The sequence below is a fragment of the Leopardus geoffroyi genome, chromosome E2 (assembly GCF_018350155.1).
Source record: "Leopardus geoffroyi isolate Oge1 chromosome E2, O.geoffroyi_Oge1_pat1.0, whole genome shotgun sequence".
Classification (NCBI taxonomy): domain Eukaryota; kingdom Metazoa; phylum Chordata; class Mammalia; order Carnivora; family Felidae; genus Leopardus; species Leopardus geoffroyi.
Genome location: NC_059335.1, coordinates 51,356,320 through 51,380,175, shown reverse-complemented (window position 1 = coordinate 51,380,175; position 23,856 = coordinate 51,356,320). Strand labels below are relative to the sequence as shown.

General features: G+C 50.7%; 2 protein-coding genes across 3 annotated transcripts; both read right to left on the bottom strand.

The window, feature by feature from the left end:
• Positions 1–3,952: 3,952 nt before the first annotated feature.
• SYCE1L (synaptonemal complex central element protein 1 like) lies at positions 3,953–15,161 on the bottom strand. 2 transcript variants are annotated; one of them, XM_045443610.1, is made up of 12 exons: positions 15,054–15,161; positions 10,313–10,375; positions 8,559–8,618; positions 8,296–8,370; positions 7,682–7,729; positions 7,355–7,409; positions 6,086–6,169; positions 5,766–5,829; positions 4,813–4,882; positions 4,636–4,723; positions 4,287–4,371; positions 3,953–4,087 (listed from the first exon to the last, which is right to left on the bottom strand). In XM_045443610.1, the coding sequence occupies exons 1-12, from the start codon at positions 15,121–15,123 to the stop codon at positions 4,028–4,030; spliced, it is 822 nt and encodes a 273-aa protein (XP_045299566.1). In that variant the 5' UTR covers positions 15,124–15,161; the 3' UTR covers positions 3,953–4,027. The 2 variants fall into 2 exon arrangements, with proteins under 2 accessions (XP_045299566.1, XP_045299567.1); XM_045443611.1 differs by lacking the exons at positions 3,953–4,087; positions 4,287–4,371; positions 4,636–4,723; positions 4,813–4,882; positions 6,086–6,169 and having other exon boundaries at positions 5,117–5,829.
• On the bottom strand, positions 12,989–23,402 carry MON1B (MON1 homolog B, secretory trafficking associated). Its single transcript, XM_045443609.1, has 6 exons — positions 23,072–23,402; positions 22,699–22,856; positions 20,400–20,729; positions 19,052–19,871; positions 18,557–18,704; positions 12,989–16,435 (listed from the first exon to the last, which is right to left on the bottom strand). Exons 2-6 carry the CDS (start codon positions 22,844–22,846, stop codon positions 16,226–16,228), a joined length of 1,656 nt encoding a protein of 551 aa, XP_045299565.1. The 5' UTR covers positions 22,847–22,856; positions 23,072–23,402; the 3' UTR covers positions 12,989–16,225.
• Positions 23,403–23,856: the final 454 nt, after the last annotated feature.

The window sequence follows — 23,856 nt, the reverse complement described above, 5'->3', positions numbered from 1 at the left end:
TTCAGTTGAAATTTTTTTTTTAAAGATGAAGCAGAAAGAAAGAAAGAAAGAAAGAAAGAAAGAAAGAAAGAAAGAAAGAAAGAAAGAAGGAAGGAAGGAAAGGAAGGAAGGAAGGAAAGAAAGAAAGAAAGAAAGAAAGAAAGAAAGAAAGAAAGAAAGAAAGAAAAAGAAAGACAGACAAACCTGGATGGAAGGGGGAAGAATGGAGTGTGGTGTGTGGCATGTGGAAGAGGGAGAATTCTCGACTCGAGGTAGGAAGACCTGGGCTTGAATCCCAGCTCTATCCTGGTTGTAGTTAAGCGACCAACCAGTGGTGTTGATGGGGATCTGCTGTGATCGCTGACGTGGTGACCAAATGTGAATACAAAAATTCTTTGTGGTAATGATGGCAGCTATGTCCAACCCAGTGCTGTCCTGGGCCAGGTCTTGTCTTGGGGGCGTTCTAGATGTTTCTTTAACCCTCACAAGCCTGTGCTTTCCAGATGAGGACACTGAGGTGAAGTGAAGCTAACTGACTTGGTGAAGTCACACAGCAAGAGTGAGGCGGGGCTGGGCTGCTAAGGGTCCCCGGAGCTGGTCCATCACCTGGACAGATGGTTGAATGTCCCCCCAAGATGCTACTGAGCTTGCCTGCCCCTCCCTTTCCCCGTGTGTGAACGCCTCAAGTCCCTCTGGCTCCTCCCCCTGCTTTTCAAGGTTGGCTCCTTTCTAGCTCGGTTCCCGGGGGGTTTGCTCTTCAGCCTTTGGCAAAGCTGAGCTCCCCCACCCTGGGATCCATTCACATGTGAGCCTGAAAGACCAAGAAGCAAAGTTCTGGGAATAAATTCAGGGAACTGAATACCAGCCCTGCGGACAGAGGAGCTGGGCGGGGAGAGGGAGGTCAGTTTAGCCTGGAGAACAACTAGCAGATCAAAAGCCAAAGGACACAGATTTGTTGTAGACCAGGAAAGGCCACCAGGGTAGAGCCCCATTTCCTTCTGGAGGCTGCTGTAGGCCGGGCCAGGCTTCATTCTCCCTTGTAATTCCAGAAATCCCTGGCCGAGGAGAGAGAACATCTCCCGACGAGCAATGGCAATTGGGAGAGCCTGAGAGCCTGAGATGCACTTCTCATTTCTGAGGAACTGAATACCAATAAAGAAATTTCATTAAGAAGGCAGAGTCGAGCTGGGACCTAACGAGAACATCACGAACCAGCACGGTCACCTCTGGAGAAAGTCAAGAGTTTGAATGAAGAGGTGTGCGGGTCGAGGACAGGTTCTCGAGTCTGGTGTTACCCGTGCTCATCCCAAATGTAAAGTCTGCCATCTCAGGGGCTTCCCACTGGGACATTTAGGAGACAGGAAGGGGCTATGGAAACGGAGCCCCAAGTTTCCGCTTATTATTAGGTTTATGATAAGGGGTTTCAAGTCTTGAAAAAGAATCATACAACCTCCCCCCCCCCCCCGCAGACCGATTACTAGTCTCTTTCTGCACCCACTCTATCCTCCCCGTCTCTGAATCCACACACGGACCCACTTCTGCTCTGCGAAACCATTGGAGCACTGGTGGCAGACATTAGGAAACTTAAAACCTACTTCCAACCGCCTCCCGCCAAGATAAGGACACTCTCCAACCAACCCCCTGCCAGTGCCACTGCTAGAAATCCACACTAATTCCACCCTGCCATCCAAATTTCACTCTGTTCTTAAATTTCCCCCAAGGACCCCACCATGTCTTTTGCAGCTGTTTTCTCCCAGCCTTGATGCAGGGCCCAGTCAAGTTTCATGAATTGCCTTTGGTCTCTTTGGTCTCTCCCACTCGAGAACAGTCCTCCAGGCTGGTAGCACAGAATAATGGCCCCCAAAGATGTCCATATCCTAATCCACACAACCTGGGAGTATGTGACCTAATGTGGCTGGAGGGACTTTGCAGGTGTGGTTTAGTTAGGCGCCTTGGGTTGGGGGACTTTCCCCGATTACCTAATGTCATCAGAAGGGGTCCTTGAGAGGGAGGCAGGAGGGTCAAAGTCAGAGAAGGAGATGTGCAGATTGAAGCAGGGATTGGAAGGAAGGAGGCAAGTATTTAAGGCAGCTGGAGAAGCTGGAAAAGGTAAGGAATAGATTCTAAGAGCATCCAGAAGGAGCAGAACGCTGACGACACCCAGTTCCTCCAGAACTGAGACTTCTGGCCTCCAGAACTCTGAGGTAACACATTTGTAATGCACTTGGTTTAGCCACCAGGTTTGTGGCAATTTATTACCGCAGTGACAGGAAACTGATACATAAGAGCTTCTCCAATTCTTCACGACACGGACCTGTTCCTGATGTGCACGGGAGCTGTGCTACAGAACCCTCACCGTAGTTTCCAACTGATTCAATTTAAGTTAAGCATTTTCATCAAGATCCTCACATGCGTGCTGATGGGTACCTGCCACATGTCGCACCAGGAAGATATGGTCAAGTGGCCCCCCAGCTGGTCATGCGACACTCAGCCCCTGGTTCAGGTGGTCTCGCCCTCTGATCTCCCCACTGTAAAGGTACACCCCCCCCTTCAGAGTTAATAAATAAGGCGTAGGGTGAAAGCTTAAGAACATGTGATTGTCCTGCTCCTCAACAGCCATTCAACAGTTCTGATGGCATGACAATTGTGTAAAGTGTATTCCTGAAGCCTGGGCATTTTGTAATCTACACGGTGGGCAGTGGGGCAGGTGATCAGGGGCAGGCCAGTCGTCAGCTGGGCCTGGTAGAAGCCATGGAACAGGGATTAAAGCTTTCTGTGGCCTCATCTGTGCTATAATAACAATGGCGAGACTGAATATTTATTATGGGCTTACTGTTTACACTCAGTGACTCAATTTTCTTCATCTCTAGATTGGGAATGATAAGAATAGTAATGAGAATAATAAACAGTAGGTACAATGTATTGAGTATTTATTGCATAAAAATCCCTGTTCTAAGAGATATACACACCTTGGTGTTCCTCATCTGTAGCCTGGGAATAACAGTAAATTGATGTGAACCGTTTAGTAAGCACTTAATAGATTACAAGCCCCTGTTCTGATTTAAAACCAGGGCCTCCAATAGTGCCTGGCACACAGCAACCAGCACGTTCATTTTATGAATACATGTTTGGTAAATGACAGGACCCTGGCGCAAGACATCTTTTGAATTTTAATTTTTTTTAATTCATTTTATTTTTTTTTGAAAGGGGGAAGGGGCTGAGGGCAGAGGAAGAAGAGAATCTTAAGCAGGATCCACACTCAGAACAGAGTCGCACCAGGGCCTCGATCCCACCACCCTGGGATCATGACCCAACCAAAATCCAAGAGTCAGATGCCCAACCCACTGAGCCATCCAGGCGCCCCAACAAGACACCTTTTGGAACAGGGTCCCCCACGCCAGCCTCCAAGGGAGCTGACATACTTAACCGACTTGCTGTTGTAGAGACCTGGGGGAAGCCCCCCGGGGGAAGCCCCCCCCCCCCCCACCACGTGAGGACACAGCAGGGCAAAGGTCCTGAGATGAAAAAGTACTTGGAGAGGGTGCAGCAGCAGCTGGCTGGAACTGCCCGGGTGAGGGGGGCAGGGAAGGGGCCCGAGGTCAGTGGCGTCTGTGGGGGATGCAGGGGCTGTTGGGAGGCTTGGATTTACTAGGAGACATACAGGACCTTACATGGGTGTTTAACACGTTCCCTTTAGCCCCTGTTGGTAAAAGTTAGGAATTGGAGGTGCCGCCGCGGAGATGGGGTGGCCTCGACACCCACGTGTCCTTTGAGGAACTCAGGGAAATTCACTGAGCTTCCTCCTGGAGCCCTTCACGCGACTGGTGGGCGGGGGCCCGACCGAGGCCCCGCTCAGAGTGTCTGGCCACGCCCCTGGCCCGCAAGGAGCGAGGACCCCGCCCCCCACTCCCCCACCCCACTCCCCGCCCCCTGCCAAGGTCGGGGGGAGAACAGACTGAAGCTGGAGGTGGAGGACGGTCCGAAATCCTCGCCTTTATTTCCGGTCGCCCTCGAAGGAGGGGCGTGGGGGGAGGGGGCGGGACGGGTCCTATGGGTCTGGGGGCGGCTCCAAGTCCTCGCTGCGGGCGCTGGAGCGCTCGGCGCCGGCCTGCGGGAGCCACGAGTCAGGCTGCGGGCCCCGGTTCCCGAGGGCGCTGGCCTCCAGGCACGCGGGCGGGCGGCTGCCTTTACCCTGTTCCTCACGTCCTCCGCCGGGACGCCCTGCTCCCCACGGACGCTGACTCCCAGGGTCTCCGAGGGCAGCCCCGCCGTCTCTGCCCCCTCGCCGCCATCGCCGGGCTCCCTACCTCTCCTTTGCAGGCCGCGTCCTTTGGGGGGCAACGGTTGGGGGCAGTCTCCTGCCCCTCGAGTATCTCCACCTCCGCCGGCTGCCTGGAGAGCAGGGGGGGCGGAGAGAGGAAGAAGAGAACGAGAGTGGGGCGGCAAGGGGAGGAAGCCACCGAGATTCCGACAGAGACCGCAGACGCAGAGCAGCCGAGGCGCGAGCGGCAGGGGTGCAAGGAGCGCGGCACCCCAGAAGTCCCGCCAGCCCGCCCCGGGGTCGGCTGGAGGCTGTGCCGGAGCGAGGGGGGAAAGTTAGCCCATTCCCCTCCTCCTGGTTCCTTCCCTTTCACCCCAGGGCCCCTGCCCTCTCACCCGTGGTTCACCATCCGGGCGCCCCCGACCTCGGGTGGCGAGCGCAGCCACCGCTCCACCTCCCGCAGCTTGTCCCGGGCCAGTTTCTCTGTGGGTGGGCGGGGGGTCACGGGCGGGGCCGGGAGCTCCGGCGGACTCGGCCCCGCCCCTCGCCCCTCCCCCTGCTTGGAGTACAACCTTCAGTGAGCAGCTGCTCCTGGCTGCTCTGCAGGGCACGTATCTCCCAGGTCAGTCGCTGCTTCAACATCTGCGAGAGAGGGGACCTGTCCGTCTGTCTGTCCTCTCAGCAAGTCCTTACCGGAATTAGGTCATTCATTCATTCATTCATTCATTCGATTTAACTCCATGTGCAGTTCCTGCTGTGGTTGGTGGTAGTGAGACACATTTCTTCTCCAAAAGCTCCCTATATCCCCGTGCACCTCGCAAATCTCTTCTCACTCTCCCCACTCCCCCACCCCACCCCACCCTACCCTTTGCTCTTCTTCAAATACCCAAGACGCGCGTCAGCCTCAGGGCCTTTGCATTGCCTTTCCTTCTTCCAGGAGCATTTGCACCAGGATACCTGAATGTTTTCCTCCCTTACTTTATGTCTGCATTCAGATGTCACCTGCTTAGAGACGCCTTCCCCACTGACATTACATGATCTATCTACTTGTTTTTTTGTTTGGAGTCTGAGTATGCCCCCCACCCCCACCCCCCAACCATCCTGGGGACAACAAATCCTTGACCCCTTTGGCTCCTCACTGTCTCCTCCTGCTTGGAATGTTGCTGGATGCATCCAGCAACATTAATTGAATGAAGGGATGATCAAACCGTGGCCTTTTCAGGGTTCCCATTTGCCACTGCCAGGGGAGCGAACTCTAGGTGAGCAGGAAGTAAGCAGAATGCTCGGCAAAGGCTACTGCAACAGGCCGGGCCATAGATGCTAGACGTGGCAATGCGGGATGGTAAGAGGTGACTAGATTTAAGGTAGAAGCTGAAGGGCTGACTAGGTGGGTAAGAGGAAGAAAGGAGACAAGGACTGTCCCATGGAGTTGGGGCTGAGCAGTGGGTGGGCACCGAGCCAGTCTGTGGGGACACAGAAGCCAGGAGAGGAAGTGCTTTGGTTGGAGGCAATGAGGATGGCTCACGTGCAATTCCCAGAGGTCCTTGTGCTGGCTCATCAAATTCTCCAGCTGTTCTTCAACCTGAACCCTAGGGGCCAAGACCCAGGAATGAGACAGCACATGCTAGACTGACACTGAGACTGACACCCAGCCTGGCCCAGTCTGGGGATTCCTCTGGGGGACCCTTGGATCTCTGCCTGGTGCTCCCTCTACTAGGAGCCCCTTTATGGGCTTTCTTCTCCAAGCCTTGTTTCCAACAGCTCCTCTTCCAACAAACTCTCCCTGATGCAAGCCCCACTCCCATGCCCAGCCATTGCCACATCAGGCTGTAGATGTGGGGTTACCCCAGCTTCCTCTGCCTGCAACTCTCTGTAACTTGACAGTTATGGACAGAAATTTGCTCTGTGCACTCCTGCAACATGTTCTTCCTGGAAGGAGAAAGACAGCTCTTAGTCATAGTCTCTAAATAAGCCTCCATTTCCTTCAGCAAGGTTGGGGGGTGGGGTGGTCTGTTCATAACCTTCATCATTCTCCTTTCTTCTGTGACACAGTGGGCAGCATTATGGGCCTCTGAGATGATCACCCTGTTCATCCTGTCCCTCATCAAACCATGCCTTCCCAAGAAACTTCAGTGAGGGGTACAGTAGTTTGGCTTCATAGATTGTGAAGTCCTGACCTGAATTCTGGATCTGCTATTCTACTGGGACCCTGGACAAGCTACTCGACCAGTCTAGGTCTCAGTTTCCTCATATGTAAAATGGTGGAGTGGTGGGAAGGTGACAGTAGCCCTTAACTCCTGTCCTTGTCATTGTGAGGATTAGGTAGAAAAACGAACATAAACTGATACGTGTGGTGTGGTTAAGCATACATCCACTTTATCACCGGGTTTTCCTACACTGTTAAAATCATGGTCCGCCAGGGTGTGAGACATCTGGTCACAAGAAAGGAAACGTTCAAAGGATGGAGGTGGATAGAGAGATGGTCGGATGGACAATAACTGGATGGGCGGGTGACTGGCGGAAGAGAGGATAGCTGGCTGGACAAATGAAGTGTGGAGGGATGGTGGCTGGACAGAGAAATAAAGGAAGAATTGCTAGAAGGATGGATAGATGGCTGGATGGATGGTTGGGGGAAGAAATAAACAGCTAGATGAATGGGTGATTGGAAAGATGGAGTGAGGGTGAATGGGTGATTGGATGGAAGACATAATGGTTGGCTGGCTGGCTGGCTGGCTGGCTGGCTGGCTTGAAAAGGATTGCATAGATGAGTAGATGAATGGATGGGTGGGTGGGTGAATGGATGACTGGGGGGCCTAAATGGGCAGATAGATGAACAATTGAATGGATGGTGGGAGAGCTGGATAACCAAGAGAAGATTCAGAATAACACAGTGGGTGAAATTTATTTAATAAAGAAACTAGCAATGGACATTTAAATGAGTGAGTTAATCTCAACACTATTATCTGATATCAAAGATGAGAGAGTCTCAAGTCTAGCTACTCTGCAGAAAGGAAAAAGGAGAAGTGTGTGTCCAAGGTATATATTCCCTAGCTCTTGCCCTATCCTCCTTCAGGTTGGGAACAAAGTAGGGAAGAGTTGGGCAGGACCTCTTACCTCTGAGCTCCACTTTCCTTCCTCTGGCAGTGCAGCTGGAGGATCCCCAGTGCCTCTGTGGGGACAGGAACCAAGGGAGCCCTGTGTGAGCTCTTGGGGAATCAGGGATGGGAGGACGTCATGGGCCCCACATCATATCACACATCGGAGGGCACTCAGAGGCCCTCAGTGTTTACTTCGAGTCAGGTGGCAGCCGAGAGACAGATGTGAGCAGAGAGGGAAGCACCCTGACTCGGTGTCAGTGGGATTCCTCTAGCTATTCTGGGAACGGTGGGCATTTGTGGGTAGAATGGGGTAGAACAATGAAGACAGAGAGCTGATAAATACCTTGCTTTTTGCTCAAGACCTCCTCTAGGTGAACTTTCTCTCCATTCACTGGAAAACACAGTGACACTTTGAGCCTCCGGGGGCCACACCCCGTGCCCCCACTGCCACTTCGCGCACAAGGCATACCAAGGTTACCGAAGGTAAGATACAGTGCCAGGGCAGGGGGGGGGCGGTATCTTCTTGCCACCCGCACCCATCTCCTACTGGGGGGGGCATCCTGATCCAGTTTCTCCCCCTCACTGTCCACATTCTCTGCAAATGCCAAAGGAGTGAAGACTGCAGAATGCACAGGGTTTAGGCCAATGGGATAGATGACTAGAAATAAATCTGTTATGTCAAGTGGAAATAAAGGCTGTGAAGAAACGAGTCAAGCAGGAAAGTGATGGTGACAGACAGAAGGTGCCATTCCATATTCCGATGGGGCATTGAGGTCGACCTGTTAGAATGAAGTTTGCGCTGACAGCAGAAAGGTGATGAGACAACAAAAGGCAATCTGGATTATAGGGGTAAGAGCAATGCAGGTGGAGGGAACATCCATGCAAAGACCTTGAGGCATGCAGAGAACATCAGCAGTGCTCCTAAGATCTCTGGGTCCCTCTCTTAGTGCCACTTACAGGAGTCCAGTTCCCTGTGCAGGCTCTCCCAGAGAGCTTGGGCCTCTACCATTTCCTCACTGGATTTCTTCTTTGCTAGGCCAAAAAAGAGAAGACACAGTGTGAGTGCAGCCTCTACCTCTGCTATTCTCTTGCACACTGAGACTCTGCACACTCATCTTTAAGGAAGCCAGAGGAGCCTGGATTTTAGAGCTGAGGAGGTGGAGGCACTCCAAGTCGAGGTTCTTCCTGGCCAGCTAGGAAGCCTAGGTCCTGGCGTTTACCTTGCTGAAGCTCATTAATCCGGTTAATCAGGTCTTCAATCTGTGGCTCCAGACTTCCCTCTGCAGAACGAAAGGGAGACTGAGCCAGAGAAGACAGACGCCTGGCTGTCTAAGGCAGATGGAGGTGGGTGGGTTGTTGGCACAGTGTCTCTGCTACTAGCAATCAAAACGCATTTATTGAGCGCCTGCTACACGTTGGGTTCTGTGAGAGGCCCTTGCAGGGTGTGCATCCTGCATGGGAAAAATGGACATTGAACGGAGATACGGGCTACCAATGTGGGCGACAGTAACTGCGGTGGATGGAACAAAGCGAAGCAAGGGGTTGAAGAGGGAAAGGGTAGAGGGTGCTTCTTGATATAGAGGTGAGGGAAGGGAGCCCTGCCCACTCCATGGCGTGGGGAGCATGGAAGAGGGAACCATGCCAGGCAGAGGGACAAGGGCAAAGCTCCAGCGGTGGGAGCGAGTGAGGCAGATGCCCAAGTAATGGCTGAGGGCCTGGTGTGGCTGGTGTGAGTCTAGCGAGCAAGTCAAAAGCACCAGGAGGCAAGGTGGGGCAAGTGGGATGGCAGATCACTCAGGGCCTCCTGGGGCATGCTGGAGGCTTCTGGATGTAATTTTGAGTGTGGTGGGAGTGGGGAGATCTCCCACCTGCTCCACCCTGTTGAAAGCCTGGCAGTCACTTCTGTCCATCTGACTGTGGTCTTGGCCACATTTGAGAAATGAGAAAAATGCTTTCCTCTGTGGATAGCAACTTTAAGGTTCTCCCGTGACAGGGAGATCATTCTCTCTTTAGGGAACCATCTCTAACTTCTCAGTCCCAATTTCAGGGCTCTGTATGGAAAAGACTTCCTCCTCAGCCCTCTCTGACTTCAGTCAGCTGCACAGAATTGGGGCAAAAGCTTCCCACCCCTTGCTGGGTCTCACTACCAACCCCTGAGAATCTGGAGTTCCGGAGTTAATAAACTCAAGCCCTTGATTTTCCCAGGCCACCAACCCCATCCCCTGAGACTTCCAGGAGCCTGGATGCTCTCCAAGGTGCTGATTACAGTAACAAATTCCTGAGGGTCTTCACTTTACTGGAGAGGGTCACCAACACCCTGCATTTCCAGTCCCGTAAGTTCTCTACCTAATTTTAGCCTAGGCAGCAGCCCCTATGCACTTCTGCAGGTGGCCATGGGGGTTGGGAGGACAGTGTGAGGGCAGGAGGAAGAAGTGATTCTCTTTTATTTGAAACAGACCAAACAGACCAACGGATCACAGTATTTAAGTTGCAGATGGGCTGGGGTGGGGGTCAAACCTCAAACGTGGCCAGTACCCTGCCCCAGCCCAGATGTAGGCTGGCTCCTGGGCCCCCCTCAACAATGGAAGCAAGGTACAGTCATTTGCATTGCCATTTGCCATCGTGTATTAAAAGGGAGGACAAAGAATACACACCCATGAATGTATTTTGTTTAAGCTCTGGAAAGATACCTAAGAATTTAAAAATAGTTGCTGCGAGCCCTTGGGTCAGGGACACGGGTGGCTGGTGTTTGTGTGTGCGTTCATGTGTGTAAGAGAGGAGGCTTTTCCATCCTCTTATACTTCTTGAATTTTGAAGCTATATTTTTAGTTCAAAGAATTAAGTTGTGCAAGAGGGAGAATGTGCAGTGGGATAATTTCCCAAGGTTGTGAGTTGAGTGAGAGATCTGGGTTTGAACCACATCTGCCTGCCTCAAAACCCCAGGCTGAGCCTCAGACACAAAGACATGCATGACCTTTGTGCAGCTTTTTCACCATTGCCAGCAAGTCTTCAGGCACCTTCAAAGGCTTGGTCTGCCCTGTGGAGATGAAAACCACAATTTCAGGAGGGAGGGAAGGTCCAGGCCTTCTGGGAAGGGATGAAGGAAGGCGTAGACACCCTTGACCTGGAACCGAGGGCAGGCTGAGGGGCTTCCAGACAGAGCAGGCTCCTGCAAGAGCCCGTCCCTTGTCCCTGAGGTTTACGATGTGTGCTGGATGAATCAGGACTCCTCATGTTCAGCTACTCCCAAGAGGTCAAGGGACACCACAGGCATCTCCTTAATGAAATGAAACACGGGGGTGAGAGAAGGAGGGGATGCATTTCTGTTGCTGCTGCTGTTTAGAATCAGTATGAAGTTCAAACTGATGCAGTAGGACAGAAAGATTTCAGATAATTTTTTTTTTTAAATCATTATAGGCCACAAGCTGCAAATTCTTAAAGAATCAATGGGTCTGGGGTGCCTCAGTCAGTTAAGTGCCCGACTTCAGCTCAGGTCATGATCTCATGGTTCATGAGTTCAAGCCCTGAGTCGGGCTCTGTACTGACAGCTCAGAGCATGCTTCAGATCCTCTGTCTCTCTCTCTCTCTCTCTTTCTCTGCACCACCCCTGATCTCTCTCTCTCTCAACAATAAATAAATATACTCCTCTAACATCTGACTACCTGTATTATAATATGAAAAAATTTTAAAGTAGTGAAACAAATTTTTAAAGAATCAGTAGGTCCAGGATATGGTCATCAATGACTAGCATCAAAAGAAGCACCACAAAATGGGTCTTCCCTTGGGGTCTTCCTTCTTTGTGTGTGTCTGTCTTCACCTGGCATTCTTGTATTTCTGTATGTACAAATTTCCCTCTTCTACTATCTAGTATGACTTTATGTTAACTAGTTATATCTACAAAGACCCTATTTCCAAATAAGGTCACATTTTTAGGTTCTGGTAGACATAAATTTGGGGGAGGGCCACAATTCAACCAGAAAACCAACCCCATACATTCTTTTTTGTGCAGGTATGGGAATATATTTACTGGATAAATTCCTACTAGGCTACCAGCTGGATTAAAGGGCATGTGTGTTCCTAAATTTGATGTGTATTATGAAATTGCTCTCCACTTGTTTCAAGCAGGTCCACAAAAGACTCCTTCCCCGTAATCTTAGCAGCCAAATACGTTTTCAAACTTTTTAATTTTTGCCAAAATGATAGGCAAAACCAGTCTTACATTTCAAGCTTTTTAGTAGTAAATAGTAAAAAATTAGTCAAATCCTCCAGATCAGAAATTCCATTATCTAGGAATCTATCTTAAGAAAATAAACGCTGGTGGGCAAATTGTTCAGTGTTTCTAATCTTAAAAAACTGAAGCAACCTAAAGATATCTTAGTTAACTACAGCACATTCGTAGGATGAAATCTTTTGTAGCCATTAGAAATCATGTTTTAAGTCATGGTTGGGGTACCTGGGTGACTCAGTCGGTTGAGCATCCGACTGTGAGTTTGAGCCCCGCGTCGGGCTCTGTGCTGCAGCTCAGAGCCTGGAGCCTGCCTCGGATTCTGTGTCTCCCTCTCTCTCTGCCCCTCCCCTGCTCATGCTCTGTCTCTCTCTGCCAAAAATAAACAAACATTTAAAAAAAGTAAATGAAATTTTAAAAAATGTTTGGGGTGATATGTTCACCTTCTGTACATCTTTCTGTCTTGTCTGAAATCCTTTACAAATTAGCATGCATTAATTTAATTTTGCTTTTGAAGTTTTCAGCACTTAATAAGCTAATGTAGAAAAACCTGGACCAAAAGTAAAAGCTTCCTCTCATGAACAGCCCCTTCATCAAGTTACTCCCCTTCCCAGAGGTAACTACTGCCTTTGAACACACTCAGACCTTTTAGTAAAATGTATTTCATGTATTGCTTTAATTTTTACTTTCTTACCCCCCAAAACATTCAGACACTACAGAAATTGGTGAAGTTAAAATGACACTTTTCCTTCTCGCCTTAGCCCTAAATCTTACTGCCTTTCTCTGATATAATCAGTAATACTAGGTGGGTATGTCTCTGCTTGAGATTCTTAAATTTTTATAATATTCAATATTTGGAAGTGAAACAAAAATTAAAGCTACTTTATTAACAAGGGGGAAGTATTTCTAATTATTTGCTTTCTTTTTAGTGTTCCACACGAAGATTTCCAAACGCACACAAAAGTAGAGAGGACACCATGATGAACTTTTTGATTTTTGCGTGGCTGAGATCTGACAGCTGTTAATATTCATCCGTATTTGCTTCAGCTACGTTTTTCCTGTGCTGAGGTATTTTCAAGAAAGCCCTATGCTTCCTGACATTTCATCCCTGGATATTTCATGAAGAGTCTCAGCTACTTAAGGGATTTTCACCAGATGACTCCAAACCTTTAACCATACCAACAAGAGTAACAGTCATCATGTAATACCATCCAGTGCCCAGATAACGTGATTTGATTGTCTCCGTGTCTTTTATAGCCGGCTTTTGTAACCATTTCTGCCAAAGCTCTGTCTGTATTTTTCCTCCCCACCTTATTTCTAGTCCTAGTCATAGTGAGTTATCAGCAAATCTTTTAAATAATCAGACTAACGTCCTGATAAACATTTTTAGGAGTGTATATTATAAAACAGCCTGTACAGCAGGAGTCCCTTTTAACATTTTATTTTGAAATAATTTCAGATGTACATAAAAGTGGTAGAAAAAGGCCCCAGTGCTCTTATCTGCCTTGGTGTCAGATTTCCCAGTTGTGAGCATTTCTGTAACACAAATTGCAGGCACCATGGCCCATTATTCCTTACTATTCCAGTGTATATTTCCTATACCCAAGGGGACTCTACCAGGTAACCACAGTATAACCATCAAAACTGGGATGTTAACAGTGCTCAAGGTCACTATATGACCCTCCGATGCCATTCAAAAATCCCCCTATTTCTCTTATATTTTAAAATTATAGAATACATTTTCCTGAAAGAAAAATAAAAGAGAAAAAAAAAAAAACATCACAAAATACCTCCACCTTTGTGCACTCCGAAAAACCTACGTCCCTTGTTGAGGGTCGTTAGGCCTTTAGCTTCAGACGCTGTTCTGTGCGACATACATAGGGCTCTAGTTGACAAGGCCCCCTGGTTTTTTTTAAATCCCAATTTGCTTTCCTCTCATAAAACTATGATCACCTTTGGAGCTCCTTCTGTGTCAACAAACCATGATCTTACGCTTTTAAAACCCACTGTTAAGTATCTTAGATGAGATTGGATTTTTCCCCCACTGCTTAAAATAATGTCCGCCACACAAGCATTCCACGAAATGCATGGACAGATCTAAATCCAGCCATTTCCCTGATTGCTCCTTGTGTTTTACTTCCATCCGCAACACTCCAGTGATCCTTTGTGGTCCACACATCTGCATACTCTCTGATTACTGAGCACAGTGACTAAAGATACGGAATAGCATTTTAGATGCCAACCATATACTTCCAAACTGCTTCTAGCAAAGTCTTTAGTGGTCAGTTCTCTGAGTGAGGCAAGAGACAGGCTGTTTCCCCACAGAGTAATCAATACTAGATTTTAAAGCCTCTCTTTTTAAAGCCATTTTCAATGGGCTAGAAAATGATAACTTGATATGCTTTTCAATTTTCTCTGCGGCTGGTGAAGTTAATCATAACTTCAATTGTGACTAATTTGAAAGCTTGAAACTAAAATAGTTTTCAGCACAGTTGTTACTATCATAAGTGCTATAGTAACTGCTCAATACATGAGATCTATTTGCAGCTTTCTCATTTCTGTCTGTTCTTTGCTTATAGCTGGCGCTCCACATGTAGCCCTCATGTAAGAGAGCTCTTCCTGGTAAAGTTATTAGTTATCCATACAATACAAAAAAGAAAATTACTGAGTACCTACTATATACCAAGCAGGCCTTGTTTTAGGTGCTGGAGAAACAACAATCATAACTATTGACGATGCCTGCATAGATAGATCTGGAAAGATGCAATCCAACATGTTATCAATATAATGGTTTAAAGAGTGTGCAGGAAGGGGGACAGGGATAGATCAGAGGAGGGCAGAGAGTCGACATTTGAAACCAGAGTGATGGGTACATGGGCCTTCACCATGTTATTTGCTGTAGTTGTGTACATTCCGAAAATGTCTGTAACGAAAAAATGTTAGGGGGGAGAGCGGCGGCTCACCGTCTTGGGAGATTTTCTTCTTCTGGCTACACTGTGATTTCTAATGATCTCTAGGGCAATTTTTCCCCTCTCACTAGGGTGTGGGGTGTCATTACTGACAAAATGCTGTGGAGAAAAGCTGTCCGTGGGAGAGGCCATTCTCCATTAAGACCCAAGAGTCCACGCGAAATGTGACGTGGGCTGGGTGTGAAAGGACACTGGGGAATTACTGGGGATTTTCTTCGGTGTGGCGGCAGCTGGGTGATTTTTGTGACAACATCCACCTCCGTGTTTTGTGTGAAGGGATGCATACCGAAATATACAGGCTGTTGTTTCTTCCAAACATTTAAGTCAACATACCCAACGAAGTTGACGGGAGTTAATCTAGATTGAGAATAGTTAGTTGTCTCCCCTTTGATGAAGGGTTTTTTATAAAAAGCTTAAGTTTTCACGTTTTTAGTACCGCTACTAACATTTCGTTATTGTTACGGGACAAAGCCTCCCTCCCTTCTGACCCGACTGCGGAGACGCCTGCTCGCCCTCCCTACCTTCAGCCTCCTCGGTCTCCTCCACAACTTCCGGTGGCTCCATTGCCAAAGGCTCTAACTTCCCCGCCATTTTCTTACGCGCGGGAGGTTGCGCTTGCGTGCGCCTCGGATGACGATTGGTTAAAACACAAAAACAAAAAAAACCCCACCTATGCGAGGGCTACAGGCTCTGCGGCACGCATGCGTGTAGTGCGTGTCCGCTCGCCAGTTGACCCGGGCGGAGGAGCAATGAGGCTTCAGCTGTAGCCAAGCGCGGACCGGTGCCCCTGATTGACAGCGCGCATGCGTCTACCCTGAGGCCCGCCAACTCCGGGGGAGGCAAAACAGGAGCACAACTGGGTCTTGGTTCGGTTGAGGAATGAGTGCTGTGCACACACATACAAACTCTAGGGAGGGCTTTCCCTCTCCAGGTTGCTGTGCAGGTTGTGAAGGTCTGGGACACATACACGTGTGCTGTGCGGTGGTACACAAGAGGTCGAGTCCCCTTTCGTTTACAAATCCTCACGTGACAGCCTACGCGATGTTTCCTCCTTTTCGTAGAGGAGTACAATGAGCCTTGGAAGCCGAGGGCACCGCCTGCGTAAAAAGTCTGGATCTCAGCCATGTGCGAAGTCAGGTGCTCTGCCTGGGTTACAGAGACAGGTAGGCCCTGGAGGCCGCCTTCTCACTACTAGCAGCAGCAGCTACATTGATGGGGGCCACTTTTGACAGGGTAAAGATGAAGTACGTGAAGGAGAAAGGAATGTCCTCGTGGGAACCGGTTTTAGGCCTTTTATGTACAGTCTTTTTTTCTTTAAAATATCCCCAGGCTGGTTCCAGCCATAGGCTGGCACCGCATTCCCAATTCCAGAGGCCCTGCGGGCCCCCCATGGGGACCCTGGCCAGCCCTGGACACTCAGGGCTGAGAGCCCATCAAGGAGGCCGACTCTTGATGCAGGACACGGGGTGTGGGGGAGGAGACAGCCCCTAACAGAGGCCGGCACATCATCCAGGTGGAGAAGGTGAGGCAGAGGGAGAGGGAGGCAGAGGGAGGCCTAAGGATTTGCCCCAGAGGTGGAGGTGCCGGGGGAAGCAGCCTCTCCCCTGCCCCTCCTGCGCCCCATTTCCAGGGTGGAGACAGAAGGTAAAAGCTAAAGGTGGTGGTTCCCAGCGCTGCTCAATCTAGCAGCCTCTCAAGGTCCAGTGAACAAGCCATTATGGGAAGGTTGGTCTGTAGAGGCAGCTGGGGCTGCTGGGGGTGTGGAGTACTTGGGTGGGTAACGAATGAAGAGCCGGTCCTCCTCTTTCTTCACCCAGCGCAGGAGTTTGGTCACTACCAAGATGGCACCAGCCTTTGTCACCAGGGGGCTGAGGCAGGTATAGAGTTCAAATTTGGAAGTCACCTGCAGGTTTGAGAGGGGACAAGAGTCAGTTGAGCCAGAGCTGGTCATGCCCTGTCCCGTCTGCCCCACCCTAGCCCCATGCCTGTCTCCTGTTTGGAAAACACACTTGGCGAGGGCTCCCACCTGGTGCTACCTGGTCACTGGGCTAAAACAGGTAAGCTAACATCACGGCGGGCCAGGGGTTTTCAGTTGGGCCAAGGAATCAGCTGGATCTAGTGGCTTCAATTGGGTAATGCTGGCTGTGTGTGTGTGTGTGTGTGTGTGTGTGTGCGTGCACGCGCGCTTCCTGGATATCAGTTTGCTCGTCTGTGCACCGAGTATAACAACAACAATGCTTAACACTTAACAACTTCACAAGCTTAACACTTACGGAGCAGCTGTTGTAGACAAGCCCCACATTCTCCCTCTAGAAACCCACATGGCCTGCCACCTCCCCCTTAGATGCCGTTTCTTAAGTGAGTCATCTCCTGACAAGCCAATTTAAAATCCTGAGCCTACCGTATCTTGGTTTTGAAATGCCATTCTCTACGAAAAGGCACAAGGGCTCGTTAGACAAATGGCTCATTCCAGGACGGGCACAGAGAAAGTACATGATGAGCCTGGAACATCTTGTGCCAGAAAATGAGAATGCTTCAACAGTGATGGAGACGTATCAGACACAGGGGCCAGCCTGGCTAAATCAGAGACCGTTTGGGCACCAAAATAAGTGACAGAAAAGTCTTTGAGCCCACAGTGAATTAAAGAAAAATCCCTGAGACCGTATTGATAGAAAATTAAAAATTCAACAAATAAACAGGGGGAGGAAAAGTTCTTCCATATAGTAGTAGAATCTCAACCAATAAATGTAGATGGGATGATGGAGTTCAAAAATCACCACCTGGTAAACACCAAAGTTGTAACTCTTGCAGGCAAGAATCATTAATGGATATTAAAATTGGTGGACGAAAGTATGATAAAAAAACAAGTCTGACATAATCACCACAAGATATTTGCCGGTTATGAAGGAGGCAAAACACTATAGTGGAGAAATCTGGGAGATGTCACCTTAACCAAGTGAGCTAAGTTAGCATCAACAGTGGGACAAACTGATATTGTGGACCTCCTGACAGGATGCAGAGGACACATCACTCACTCGGGGGATATTTTTGCCCAAAACGCAGGATAAAATATCAGAAAAACCCAAGTTGAGGGACACTCTACAAACTAACTAGCTGGTACCCTTGAGACGTGCCAACGACATGCAAAACAAAAAAGACTACGGAGGGTTTAAACGAGACAATAAGTAAACCCAGCCTATGATCCTACGCTGGATTCTGGAGCTGTAAAAGGGCGTTAGTGGGACAACTGGTGACATCTAAATGAGGTCTGTGGATGAGATGATGTTGTAGTGATGCTAATTTCCTGATTTTAATAAGCGCCTGTGGTTAACATCTGGGGAAACTCGGTGAAAGACCTATTTATGGTAATTATTTGTACTGTTTTGTAGCTTCTAAGTCTGAAATTGCTTAAAAATCAAAGTGAAAAAAATGTAAAAGTAAAATAAAATTCTCAGGTGAGAACAATGCCTGATACACAACAGACATACAAGAAGTTATTTAATATGTGCGTACTAAATGGCAGAGCCTGGGGGAAGGTGCTATTTCCAACGGGGTCACCTTGACCAAACTCCCTGAATAGCTGACCCTTAATAAACCCACGGGAGGGGAGGCAGGAGCCCCGGAGACCCCAGGGGAGAACACCCCGGGCAGAAGGCACAGCCTGGGACCAACTCTGTCATGTTCAAGAGCGCTGGGGACTCAGAGTGACAGGTGCACTGAGCACACACAGGCAGGGCTAACCGGGAAGCAGGAGGCACACTGATGGCTGTTAATGTGACCTCTTCAGAGTCGAAGACACTGTACTGGTTGTTTACGGGGGAACAGAGAACAGATGGGGCTACTGGAGGGCTGGAGACCCCGAGATCCTCCTGGGTTTCAAAGACACACATGTAGCGTCACGAACAGTGATGCAGGCCAGGGCACAGCGTGCTCGATGGAGGCTGTTACGGTCGGAGGGGATCCGGTGGGGGAAAAGGAGGCGTGAGGTTGGGAACGAACCCTTTCTGACCCCTAGCCGACTCACCCAGGCCAGCAGCGTCTCCCTCTCGGCCACGTGGTAAATGAGGCGCAGGGGTCTGGAGGAGCTGTGAAGGCGCGCGTGCAGGCGGTGGTACAGGTCCGACAGGCGCTGCCGTTCCTCTTCCCTGCCGTACGGGGCCTCCAGCTCAGGGCTGCGGGGACCGCGGGAGGTAAGGCCAAGGTCAGTCAGAGGCCTCCTTGGCTCGCCCGTCTCCCCTCAGTCTAGGGGTTCAATGAAATGAGGCAGCCGAGCCTTCCCCATCGGACTTGGGGTTTCTCAGGGGCTGGAGACCCAGCTTCCCCAGCAAACGAGGGATTGATTCCTTGAGCACTGGATTAGAGTAAGGGATTCCTTGAGCCTCCCTCATTACACAGACACCCATTCGATCCCACCTTTCCTGAGGATGCCCGGCTCTCTCCCGCCTCATGTCCAGCAGAAGAATCTTTTAGTCAAATAAGCCTGCCTGCCCAGCCAACCGCCCATAGGGTCAGGGCCTACCTGGTAAACTGAGGCAGCTGGCGGTGATGGTCGGGGATATCCAGCGGCTTATAGAGGAAGTGGCGGAGGCCGGGTGCTCCCACAGCCTGCACACTGTAGGCAGGGGCACTGCTTGCTGGGGCACTAGAGAAGCTGGCAGCCTCCCGGAGGGCACGCGTGGCCCCGAGGGTGTGCATGCCCTCTTCCACCAGGCGCCGGCAGGTGGCCATGTCATGGAAGGCCTCAGGGTCGGTGCCCAGCAATAGCAGGCAGACAGGCATGGCATCCAGGCGAGCCACGTAGGCGTAGAAGAAGCCATCGGGGTTGAAGCGGGGCAGGCACACAGGCGCCCATGCCTCTCCTGCTGCAAAGGCCGGCGCCCCCACCCAGTCGAGCAGCAATTGGAGGTCGGCCGGGTCCAGGCGGCACTCGGCCAGCACGGTCCGCTCCTGAGCTGCCGTCACCAGTCGCCCTCCGATCGCCAGCACAGACAGAGCCAGGCCGGGTGCCGTGCAGCGGCGCAGCAGCGCGCCCAGTGCTTCCCGCAGTGGGCGCGCCAGGGGCACGCAGCGCACCGCGCCCAGGAGCAGGGCACCGGGGTCGCGTTCCACACTGTCCAGAAGCCGGTCGAGCGTGCGCTCTGAACCGGCCAGCAGGCGGCGGAGGTCGTAGTTCTGCTTGCGCGCGAAGATGCGGGCGACGCTTGCGCGTGTCAGCGTGCTCACTATCTGTGCGTGCACAGCCAGCAGCTCCCCCCGCAGCTGGGCTGCCGACTGTGGAGTCCTTGACACGGCCACCAGCAGCAGTGGGCCCTGCTGTAGGAACACCAGCTTGTGGTCCTCTAGGGGAGGGAAGGGTGGGGGCGGGGGGGAGAGATGGGTCAGTGGCGACCGGAGGGGATCGGGCGGGGCTCTTCTGCTCTTTGCCTGAACCCACACACTGCTGGCCCAAGCTCACGCGGTCACCCCATGGTACACTTGGGCTGGGATAAGGACAACTGGGGGGAGTGTGGGTATTCGCAGAGACACCATGGGTCAAGGAATCAGGTGAGACACACAGCATGGATGACACAGAGCAAGGACTGACACAGAGCCCAGCAAGACACCCAACTCAGCCATAGAGCCCCCGAGGTCACGCTTTCAGATAAATAAGGAAGTTTATCCAGCCAGTGACTTAGACCCGGGCGAGTTAATCACTCAGAACCCAACTGGCCAAACAGACGGACAACAGACAGACACCTGGCCAGCTATCCACACACACACACACACGGACTCACCCCTGGCTGGTGGGCTAGTCCCCCAGGCAGCCGGTGGGCCAGCCAGCCAGATTCCCCGTCACCATCCCCCGGTCTACCTCCTCCTTTGCTCACCGGCGTAGATAGCACGGATGGCATCTCCTGCACTCTGCACGAAGGACACGAGGGCTGTCATCACGCCCATGGTCGTGGACAGTGCCTCCACACTGCCGTACCTCGAGTAGATGGGCTTGCCTGCCTCGCTCAGCACAAACACGTGCTTCCGCTTGCTGCGCCAGTCCTCGTCACTGGGGTCCCCACCCTGGCCCCCAGAGCCACTCTCAGGGCCACCTGTGGGACTATTCTCAGAGACTGCGGGATCCCAGAGCCCACAGGTGCATGATGGGGCCCCTGACTGGGGCAGTGGTGACAGCAGGCCGGGTGGCTGGTCCTTTGTCTCGGATTCTGAAAGAGAACTCCTGGTGGGTCATCTGGCTGTGGACCCCCACTAACTCCAGGTACCCAAGGATTTACCAAATCTCCACCGGCTCCCCAATGACCCTTGCTGCTGACGCAGACCTCCAGGTGTCTCCTCTGCCTCTCAATGACACCCAAGAGATCCCTCTAAAACCCCAACAATCCAATCTCTCATTGTCATTATTGAACTATGTCCCTAGAGACTATTTATTCTTTCAATAACTGCCATTTCCAAGTTTTCAAAGCACCCCAGTGCCTCTGAATGACCATTATTAATATTTCCATCTTCAGTGATTCCCCACTAAAACCTCTGACCCCTCATTTATTCTCCTGGTACCTACTCACCCCTCATTGGCCACCAGGACATCTACTAATATCTCTGTATTCTCTCATTTAAATCCTTCCCCCTGCCCCACTCCTCCCTAACCTCTTATTTATTTTCATCAATGTTCACTGATCCCTAATGACCTCACTGACTCTTCTGGTCACCCATGTACATTTTTGATGATAACCACTAAATCTCCCAATGACGGTCATGAATATCCACTAACACCCAGATCTTCAAGCCTTCCTTAATCCACTATTTACTCCCACTGCTGTTCACTAACATCCCAGTGACCCTACAATATCACTAATTCCTCCAATGACTGCTCTGTCACACAATCTAAAATATTTTACTCCATGGGCACTTCATCCCCACCATGACCACCATCAACCTCTACTAACATCTGAGACTTCATATGACCTCCACTGACTCTTCTGACCCTGTTATTCCATTCTCCCTTCACTCCAGTGACTACTATTAATCTCCACTAACACCCGGGACTTCAGTGACCTCCTCTGATTTCCCTGGCCTCCCTTTATTTTCACGGATAGCTACTCCCTTCCTCACAATACCCACTATAATATACACTAACACACAGGACAATAATAATGACTTTCTTCATGACCATCATTAATATTCACCAATAAAACCCAGGACTTCACTGCCCCCTACTGACTCCCTTGACACTCCTCCCTTTTATTCCAGTCAATATCCATTCATCCCTCAATGACAACCATTATTATCCATTGGTAAGTATGTCTCAACAATTTTCCCATAAAATCCCAGTGACCACATATTCCCTCATTCTCTGGTTGACATTCACTGATCCCCCATGTACCCAGTTACCAATTACCTCCTCCCAGTACCTGCCATTAATTGACAGTAATTCCCAAGTTCCCCCTACCACCACCATTTATTCTCAGTGATGTCCACTCATCCTTCCTGATGATGCCACTAACATCCACTCATTCCAAAGTGGTCAGTGAACATCGATTCCCCAAAGACTCCCATTGTGTCTCCACCAAATACCTTTACACATCCAGCTGGGTCTTCAAAGACTCTCCTATAGGTCATCTCAGTCTCCAAATAAACTCATTGATGTCCACGGCCTCCCTACCGATGATCACCGTTAACATCCACTAATTTCTGGTTCCTTAAAGACTGCCCCCAACAACTCACCATTGATTCCTCAATGATGAAAACACTGAGTGCCCACTGGTCACTACTGATCCCCTTTCCCACCGCAAGGACTTACATAACACCTTAGCCACCAAAGACACTGACTTCTAAATAGTTTCCCTTCGACTGTATTAACTTTCTTTTGGTCATTCATTGATTTAAACATCCTAAATGCCCATGCCCCTCTGTGACCCCAATCTCTTCTTGATTCATCAAAGACCTGAACTCACACCAAGGCCCCAGGGAACATCCCCTGATACCCACGGATTTCCTTGTCATTCCTCCATGATTTAAATTACACCGTGTGTCCACAATGACCTCCTACTGATCCTGCTATGGTTTAAGCTACTTTCCTGAGTCCCAAAAGACTCTTCGCTGGTCCTCCATTGACCTCCCTCCACAAAGACACTCCGTAGGGATTCCTTCCAAGACCCGAATGAGGGGAAGGCATACCTGTTTCCTCCTGGTCCCCGTCTCCAGGATCCGGTGGGTCTTCGCGAAGCCCTCCACCGTCTCCTGCCATCTCACTGGGAAACCGAGTGTCCTCCAAGTCCTCCACGTCCCCAGGGGGTGGGGCAGTAGTGTCACCTCCAGCCTCCATCTGCACATCCCTGTGGGGTAGAAGAATTGAAGGTGACAGGCGGCAAAAGAAAGTTCTTAAAAGCCTCTACTGAGCCTGGCCCCCTCGGACACATTCCTAGTGCTCATTTCCCGTCGGGTTTCAACAGGATGAAACAGTCAAAAACATGCCAAATACGCGCACCCTCCAACATTTTCCGAAAAGGGAGGTCCCACTGGGCCTTAGAAAATAAAGATACATACACACCTGTTTTAACCCCGTATCTCAATTGGCCGGGTACCATCACTTCTCAAGCCGCCGTAGCATCACACTTCCGGGTGCGGCGTCCGTCTTGCCACACTTCCGGGTGCGACGTCGCTCCCAAGACGATTCCGGTTGAGGCGCCTTATTCGCTCTCCGCTGCGCCGCAGCCCTCTCTCCCGCCGCCTACTGGTGTCCCCGCACCGTTGAGATGACGCGCGCCCCTCCCAGATTTACGTCGCTCCGGTTAGGGATCCAGTGAGCCGCCTATAACCGCACTGGCTGGTCCGGCTGACACAGGCGAGCCGGGCCCGCTTCTCCTACAGAAGGCTGCCGGCGTGAGGGGGGCGCGGCTCACGTTCAGCCAATCCGGAGTCGGAGGGCGGCACTGCCTCCCTCATCGCCCAATCAAAAGAAACCGGCTCTCCTTCAGCGCTTCCGCCGCTACTCTGGCCGCCTATCTCCACCAGTACTGTGCACTGGCTTGAGATTGCACCCGCCCATCTTGACTGACATATCCCCGGGCCCAATCGTAGGCTCAAGCCGATGTCCCTCTTCATTCGAGGACTTTGGCAGCCTCAGTCATGATGGATACTGGTGCCCGACCAATAGTGGTGCTCCGCCAGAACAGAGGCAACTTCACGCTCCCTTATCCACCCGAGAAAGCGAGGGGATGAAGGTGGAGTGGAGTAGTCTGTGCATTGAGGAAAGGATTGACGGACAGCACCCCCCCCCCTTCCAATCGGAGCGCTGTGCGCAGCCTGGCCAACCTATGGGACTTGGCTGCTAAG